The 8,873-nt window shown below is 45.6% G+C and overlaps 1 protein-coding gene across 9 annotated transcripts in view; it reads left to right on the top strand.

Annotated features, from left to right (window-relative positions):
- The window catches only part of lmo7a (LIM domain 7a), a 62,787-nt gene extending 58,263 nt beyond the window's left edge, over window positions 1-4,524 (top strand). For 2 of the 9 annotated variants that reach the window (XM_061792849.1, XM_061792851.1), the window contains 6 exons: window positions 25-222; window positions 1,161-1,338; window positions 1,456-1,701; window positions 2,912-3,020; window positions 3,481-3,583; window positions 3,803-4,524. In XM_061792849.1, the coding sequence (XP_061648833.1) occupies window positions 25-222; window positions 1,161-1,338; window positions 1,456-1,701; window positions 2,912-3,020; window positions 3,481-3,583; window positions 3,803-3,825 (857 nt within the window). In that variant the 3' untranslated portion in view covers window positions 3,826-4,524. Of the gene's footprint in view, window positions 1-24; window positions 223-1,160; window positions 1,339-1,455; window positions 1,702-2,911; window positions 3,021-3,480; window positions 3,584-3,718 lie in introns of all 9 variants that reach the window. The other 7 variants (XM_061792850.1, XM_061792853.1, XM_061792852.1 and 4 more) reach the window with 7 other exon arrangements.
- The last annotated feature ends 4,349 nt before the right edge of the window (window positions 4,525-8,873 follow it).

Raw genomic sequence — 8,873 nt, forward strand, 5'->3', positions numbered from 1 at the left:
GACCTTTCAACCGAACCACTGAAGCCAGCGTAAACGCCACCCGTGCGCCGGCCGCCGTCGTAGGTGCGTTTGCGCATCGGGGCGGCATGGCCCGCTGGCTGCTGGAGGAGCAGGCCAGGAGCGCGCGCGACAAAGTGGCCCACGGTCAAAAGGCCGCCAGCGAGCTGGAGACGGAGAGGAGGAACATTCTCAATGCCATGAGATATCGGCAGCCGGAGAGAGGTCGGCTCCCGCCCGCCGCCGCCGGCTCTCGTCGGCCCCTCAATCCGAACTCGCCGATCGGCATGCCAATCAGAATCGATTCACTTGATCAAATCTCTCTGCTAAATCTCTGTATCGACACTCGGTCTGCATAAATGCCGTCAGAATGTGCCGACAGCAGATGAGGGAGACGTGGAAACACACCGAATGCAGAAATTTGAATTTTGTTTGGCCGCATTGCTGATCAGATTTGTTACCGCAGCGTCGATGATGCGTGGCTAGAAATGACCAAGAAAACAAAATAAACACGCATGCTAACAGTAGCTTAGCGACTTAAAAATGCTATGTCATATCATTTGAGCTTTCACAACAAACGTTACATTTACAAGCTGCACCAGTATAGCGGACCCCCGCATACTGACCGTTCGGAACCCCCGGATTCACCGATTTGCAAATTTCTTTTCAATTTGTTTTCTTTTTGTCTTGTTTTTCTTTTTAGGGGGGAACAAACCCAAAAACTCTTTTTGGCGGCGTAATCCCCACTTATTCAAGAATTTTTTAGGGTTTAAAGATAAATAAATAAAAAGCTAATTTAAAAATACTTTTTTTCCAATGCAATTGTAATAGGCATCAATTATCTGCGGATTCCCAATAGAGTGGTTACATAATGTGTTTGATAATAATACTTCACTAGATTCATCATTTCCTATGTACCTGTGGCAAATAAAGTGACTTTTAGCCTGTTTAGCAACTTTTCCAACACCTTGAGCGACCATTTAAAAAAACACAACTAGCTCTCGCGACTGACTTACCGACTCTTGAGCCTTCATGTTCATGTGATCAAAGCATGTGGAACTATTAAACAAAACATTGTATGGTCGCCGCGGATTGAATTGGCTCTGCAACGTTGAACGGGGGGTTCCCCTTGAAAGTTTTGGTCTCCCCCTCTGCGATGGCAGCGACAGGAAGCGATGTGACGGACGCAAAGGGTCCGCAGCCGACGTCGCAGGCGGAGCTTCAGCGCCAGCAGCTCCTGAACGACATGAAAAAGAAGACCAACTTGCTGACGGACAGCAGCTGGATCCGCCCACGCTCGGCCACCGCGCCCGGCCAGGAGGACCCGCCGTCCACGCGCAGGTACGTTGGGCGGCTCGGCGCCGGCGCTGTGGGGCTCACTTACACCGACTTGCACGGGTGGTGGCTTTCGGTGGCGGGGCGAACTGGCTAAACCGGGCGCGGGGGTTGGCTTTGCAGGGGCGTCTCCCTCGACCGCCCGGATAACCTCCACGACTCCTGGCGTTCGTCGTGGACACCCGGGAGCTACTTCCGGCCTCTCTCCGCCAGCGCTCCCTTTCACGGCGGCGGACGCTCCGGCTCGACCTTCCGGGGCCCGGCGGCCGAGACGACCCCCTGGTCTCGACGGTCGTCGTCCCCTTCGCTGTCTCCCACCGCCTCGCCAGAACCGGGTTCTGACGCAGGTGGTCGGCAGCAGCGCAGCAGGTAAACTTGGCTGGGCTCGCAGGTGATGCCGCGGCTCTGACGGGAGGGCTGGCTAACGCGGCAAAGTTTTGTGGTTTGACTTCATTTCAGGCTATGGCTGCACAAACATGGTATTTTTATTTTGGGCTTTCATTTTGGGCTTCCATCAACAAGAGAACTGATTTTTCATTAACAAAATACAATTTCTTTTTCTTGTACCGTCAAGAGAGGAATGTTAAACAGATCCATTTCCGTTTACACTTTCTGCAAGTTTCTGTGATGCATTTTCAATAATGACTTTGTTGGAGCTAAAATGGTCTTCCAGTTAAGGGTTCTGGGTAGGATTGGGCATTGACAATCGAGAACCGCTTGGAACCGGGAGTAACGTTCCAGTTCTCCCGGAATCGGTCAAATTTAGAAATTTCGGTTCCCAGTTTCGACGCCTCCCGAAGAAGAGTGGTGAAAACCAACGAAGAAGAACGCGCACGAACACGTGATTGTGCCCGACGGCAGCGGCGAACAAAAGTCTGTCATGATTTTGTTCAAATGAATGACCAGTCGCCACAGTGCAACACTTGGAATAAGATGATATTGTGCAAAGGAGGCTTTCACCATGTGTAGCGTCTGAGGCGCTCCGAGCCTCAGCCTACACCGCGCGGCGCTTCGGTCAAGTCAACGCTCAGTCAATTGGGTGAGTGAAGCAATAAAAGACGTCTATGCCAACATTCAGGCGGCTAACAAGGTCAACTGTTGGTTGCACCTTTGCACTTATGGTTTTTAGTGTTTATTTTAGTCTTCAAACCAACATAAAAAAAGCTTCACATTGAGCTAAAACTTCACAACGAATGGGGACAAAATTCACATAAACATTGTCTCACAGTATCGCGAACACGAACTTTGTGCCTCATCGGTGGGTAGGGAAAGGAATCGTTTCATAGTATTTGGTTCCATTCATTACATAAAAAAAAAAAAAACGAGTCAAATGTTCATTTTAGTCTATGCTGCGGGCTACTAAGAAAATGGATGTTCATAATTTGGATGCCCTTTATTGAAACCATGCAAACTTTTTTGACTCCGCTCCCTAAAAAGAATCGGAACCGAGAATCGTTTTGGAACCGGAATCGAAACGAGGAACCGGAATCGCTCAAATTCAAACGATGCCCAACCCTAGTTAGGGGGCCACCTATTGCTAGCGTACACCGTCCGAGCCGCGCATTGTCATGTGATGCAGGTCGGTGAGCGGTAAGAAAGTGTGCACGCTGTGCCACACGGCGCTGGGAAAGGGAGCGGCCATGATCATCGAGTCCCTCGGCCTCTGTTATCATTTGACCTGTTTTAAGGTGAGATCCTGGTCACGTATTCTCACTAGTTCACACTTCTTCACTTGATCTTGAAATCTAGTTCAACCTTAGTCTTCATCGCCCTCTCCACTTAATTGAAGTCACTAATCAGCACAATTTCCATTCATTATTTGTATCCTCCTAAATTCATCCAAACATCATCCCACCTCTCCTTTGTGTACTTGTTGATTTATGATTTTCTGAGCTAGTCGCTCGTCTTAATTTAATATCATTACCAAAATAATTTACCGTTTTGACCAAGAGTTATTAACATGTAGTTTTGCTTGTAGACTAGATCATTCATCGCCTACAGCGAGAGCGTTTTGATCGCCTTTCGCGAGTTTGTTGCGTAGTTAACTTGGCAACTATTTAATCAGTCATTTCATGGGATAGTTGGCTAATTGCTCAGTACGAGTTGCACTCGCCACGTTTGAACGATCGACTTTGTGTCGGTTTCCAGTGCATCGACTGCAAGTCGGCCCTCGGGGGATCGGAGGCCGGTGCTGAAGTCCGAATCCGAAACAAGCAGCTCTACTGTAACTCCTGCTACGTGCGATTCAAAAGTAAGGAAAGTCCTCACAAGCGTCGTCGTCTGCCGTCGTGGCGACGCTTCGTCGGGGTTGAAGATCCTCCACTCGGCACACTTGCAGTATTTCCCCTAATTTACAATTTGTGTATTCGTTTTATATTTAACACAGAGTGCAGTTAGTTGTCTGTGGCGGGCTCACGCGTGACTTTGCTTCAACGGAAAGGGGGAAAGTTTGTTAACGGCTCTCTTCCAGCTGGCCAGCCCACCTCGATGTGACTCGAGCTTCGTCCGAAGACCCGTCATGCGCCAGCCTCCTCTTTGCTCCAAACGGCCGACTTCCGTCTCTTGATTGCTGACATTTGAATCGTTTTGTGCTAAGTTTTGTTTGTTTGTTTGTTTGTTTTTTCCAAGTGGGTAAGACTGGTGTGTGTTTAATGTGTATGATGTGAAGTATTACAGCTGTCAAAAGGGTTCTTCTTCTTCTTCTTCTTCTACTTTTTCTTCTTCTTCATACATTTGGTTACTAGAAACGAGTGGGTAAACCTAAGGCTTGTGGGCTCATATGCAGCCCAGGTGAACATCAAATATGGCATGCAGTTCTAAAACAAATCCAAGTAACTGTATTAAAAAAAAAAAAAAAAAAGGCCACAAATGCATATAATGTATCATAATAAACATATTTTTTCATAAATGTAGTTTGGACCTTGGAGGAAAATGGTTCCTCCCGCTTGCTCTATATATTACTACCCCATCTTGTTTGTATTATTATTGTTTATGAATGATAATGACCCCCGTGTTGTTCATTGTTCGTCCACCGATTATGTGCCTTTATGTCAGTAACGGGGAGAAGAAATTAAAATTACAATTATTATTATCCAGACTGTATTTAATGAGATGGAATATTAGGCAGGTTGTGAAGAATATATGATGTGTGATGAGCGCACAGAGATTTGTAAATAAAGACTTGAACGCTGATCCTGGAATGCTGTCGTCGTGGTGTCCGATTCCAGACGACTGGATGGAATTTCAATGTGGCCATGTGTCACACCAATTTGATTGCGCGCGCAAATTCCCACGACACTTTTGATAAGACATCTCCGCAAATCCTAATATTCCCGCCACCGGAGCTGTTATACGAGATCCAATTTGCAATGAGCGTTTATTGAATATTCATAACCCTGCCGCTCTTGCTTTCACAGCTAAAAAAGGAGGAAATTGTCCTTTTCGTTCCATAATTGAGAAGAAGACTAGAATGGAAATGAGTCAGAAGGAGGGGGCGCAGTGGAAACATCTCAAATTCTTCCATCCCCCACTTTGGATGTTTCTTGGCACTCTGCGCCAGGAGAGATGTTAAATCCGACTGCTTGGAAAACAAACGCAACCTCAATGGCGGCCTGAATGCGGAATATTGTATAAACCCGACCGGGACGCTTTTCCCCTTCTTCGTTGACATTGGAATCTTCTGGAGTGGATTTTTACCAGCTTTTGGGCAAATGTGGAGATCCCCAAGGACCTTCACATATATCATGTATGCATAATAATACATGCGATTGGCTGGCGACCAGTTCAGGGTGATGGCTGGGATGGGCTCCAGCACGCCCGCGACCCGGGTGAGGAGAAGCGACTCAGCAAATGGGTGGAATTAACATTCTGGATCTTAAGTCTAGGAAGCTATATTACTTATACATTTTATTCAATGATAACACACGTTATGACAATAAACATGATTTCAAATAAACACGACAGCTCTTCGTTCAAGATCAATTGGACAAGCAAAACAACAAAACATCTTTAGCCCGATAATCGTAAAAATCAATACAAATCGTTACCACAGCTGTTTTTGTTTTGTTTTGAATCCCATGAGCACGTGGTGCTTTGGTTGCTGCATCTTAAAGCGACCAACAGGGGGCACTGTGGTGTCCAGTCTGAATAGGGTAGACTAGTGTTTCTGGACTTTCCTCCACGTCAGGGGAATAACACGTAACAAATTCTGAGAAAATGCACTTAGCCGTGAGATTTTGCATTATAACAAGTCACTGCTTTGGAGGAGAAGAAACTTGTGGTGCAATGCAAATAGTTTTCCATAAGTTTTCAATTCAAAGTGTAGTTGACAGATTTTCTCATTTCTTTTGAAAAACAGTCACATCTCCTGATTGTTTAAATTTACGTTTAAAAAAAAAAAAAAAAGTTTAAAACGTTTTTTTTTGTTTGTTTTTTCAAATATCCAGTTTGCACTTTTTTTCTGAAATTGCTGTTAACAGCCATCCATTCCCATGAAATGCCATTCATTCCTTTTAGAACGTTTTCCTCAATGTTGCTCCTAGTTTTCGTTAACCTAATGCAAAGTTTCCCAAAATTGGTCGCCACTGAAGTTTTATTGGGTTGTCGAATGTGTGCCTGTTGTGGTCTTCATCTTTAATTTATATATACTGTATGTATGAGTATCAGTGTGATTAGTGAATTTGTATTTGAAAAATGTCTGAAACCAAAGTTGAGCTCTTGGGCATCAGCTCAACCTTCCCAATTTGGAGGACGACAAATCCTGAAAATGACCCAAAGAGCACTAAAAGGGCTCTCAGGTGGCTCTAAAGTATTTCAAGTCAACAGGTAATCAGTCCCCTTTGCGGAATTGATCCGGGACCCTTCGCTGATCAGCACAAATCCGAGCCGTCGCCAACGAAGGCCCCTCACGCTAATCCCCGACGCGCTAAAGGGGCGACACTCCGAACGAGTCTAATTATGATCAAATTCGAAATAATGCGAATAAATGTGTTTCTGTTTTATTCTCAAAGTGTGGCACGCTGGCTCCCTCTAGTGGTGCGTGAAGAATCACTGAATTAAATGTTCCAATTTAAAAATCGAAACAGTAGCAAATGCAGTTAACTATCTGCTAATTTGCATATCTAGAATGCAACGGAATGTAGCCGGAGTGCCTGAAAACGTCGAAAGCGGCGACCTGGGGTGAGGAAATCCCACATTTCTGGCTGCTTGTTTTGCTTGGATGCCCTTCTTTCAAATTCACACATCCGAAGCTCTTCGGGGAATTCCCGTAATTTCCCTTCTGCTCTCCGTGCTAATCCAATATTTCAACATAACAGTATCTCAGTCAGATCACGATTGCACTTTTAATATCATACGAGGGAGCAAAACACCATTCATCTACCATCGTGGAAAATGTTCATATTATTGGAGTCTTATGTTTCTCTGAAAACAAAAAGTTTCCTGAAATGGAATTTCACCAAGAGCAGTTGAAGTCACGTGAGCAAATCACATGACACGTCTGCTAAGCGATATCACAGATGTCGTACTTGATTTTGTTCTTTGGATTCCGTATGTGACGATAAGCAACGGCAGATAGCGACGCAATGCGAAGCGCTACACGTGCGTCTCCGGACGATACGGCAAATGCCCCTGGTCACGGAACAAAATGAACTCCAACTCCGACGTCATGAAGGTCCGACTCAGGGGCCCCCTTATAGCGGCCCTGCCAGACCAAATTAAATGTGTACAGCGCGTGCACCGCTTGTACTACAAATCCCAGAATGCTTTGCTCATGAGCTCGTGAGCAACCGTGCTACCGGTCTGCTCGGCAAATTCACGCCACAGGAAAAAACGGAAAACGGGACCGACCTGCTTGTCTTGCGTGCGGCGCCAACAAAAGAATATAACATAAAAACTTAGCTTGAATGAATGTTTTTTCTAGTCTAAGGCAGGGACTGTTGATAGTTTAAAGGTTGGATTTGGAAATCCAACCAATAAATATTTAGTTTGGCCCGAGACTTTGTCCCACTTTAGAATTTTGCCCCACTGTGAATTTGAGTTTGACACCCCTGGTCAAGACGCTTCGCTCCGGAAGTATTTTGCTTTCTTTTGATTTTCTTTTTCCTTGAAGGTAGCAGTGAGGTTGGCAAAGAGGAAATGTGGACGCAGAAGAACAAGGAATGGAAGTTGTTACGCCACAAGAAAGGTTGCAGTGGCTCGAAGGGTTGGTAGCTTTACTTCATTTCCTTTTTATGCCGCAGTGGTTGAATGTCAAAATGTTGCTTAAGCGGTGACTGTTACTAAAGGCCCTCTGCTGTGCGGAACGAGAACACAACAATTTACATTCATTCCAGAGGGGGGGGGGAAAGTGTTTTGAAAGCATACGTGCATATTAGCCTTGAATGAATTTCTTTTTTTCCAGGCTTAGGGTTTATCTCCGGTCCAATTCCTGCAGCTCCCGGATCACTTAGCATCCTCTTAGTGCGCTTCGGAGGACTAAGAAGGAGCGCAAACAGCGCAGTTGCCGCCCTCGTGCAGCCGCCATTAAACCCATCGCTGCCTACGGAGGGGAAAAAGAAAAAAAAAGGCTAATTAGAGTGTTTGCCTTGTTAACTCATTGATGTTTGCTGCACTTCATCACGTCACCGACTTCCATTTGTCTCCAAACTTCATTTCACGCTCTGGCGGGCCGAGACTTTGCGTCCTCGAGGGGAAGCGACATACGACACGGATCCCCGAAACGGTGACGGGTGAGCTTCCCGTCGCAATTGTGCAAATGCCCTGTAGAGGAGCGACAGGCGCTCGGAAAAAGAAAAGTCGGCTTTTTGGAGCAAGCCCCCCCCCGCTGCTGCAAACACTTAAGTGATCGATAGCGCTAATATGTTAAACCATCCGACCTTTCTTGACCTCGGGTCGTCGCCGGTGGAGGCGGGGGTGCAGGATGTAGACCTCGTAAGGAGCCGCCGGGGGGCCGAGAGGAAAAGCGGGAGATTGTAAACATGGATGCCAGGGGACCAGCGGGGACCAGGGTGCCATCGATATGATTCAGGTTTAGCTTTCAATCGATCGGCAGCAGGCCCGCTTTTCGGGGATCAAGATGGCCAAGAACTCACTCATCGTACATTATTTTTGTCAGTCTGCCTTTTTCAAACTTTTTGAGAATGCTATTGATTTGAAAAAATATTTGACCGGCGTCTCAGTACAGTTCAGTTGTATTTAACTTTTAAGTGCAAGACATTTGCATGTAGTCTTTCACAACAGTTTGTTTTAAAACATTTATTTAGCTAAAATTTTTATTTAAACTTTTTATGCAATACATTTTAGTGGACTGATTATTTCAATGCACTTTGTGTTTCGTTTTTTTTCCTCTATTTAAATGCATAATGTCACAGTGGCTTGCAATAATATTAAATATCCTTTTTAGGAAAACTCGTGGCTCATGTTTTACTTTACTGTAATTTATTGTTTGTCATGATGGTGGTACTTGGAGAGCCAAGTATTTTGTCAGGTGGTACTTTGTGTACAAAGTTTGAGAACCAGTTCTAGCCCCGCCCCATAATGGG

The sequence above is a fragment of the Phyllopteryx taeniolatus genome, chromosome 12 (genome assembly GCF_024500385.1).
Source record: "Phyllopteryx taeniolatus isolate TA_2022b chromosome 12, UOR_Ptae_1.2, whole genome shotgun sequence".
In the NCBI taxonomy this organism is placed as follows: Eukaryota; Metazoa; Chordata; class Actinopteri; order Syngnathiformes; family Syngnathidae; genus Phyllopteryx; species Phyllopteryx taeniolatus.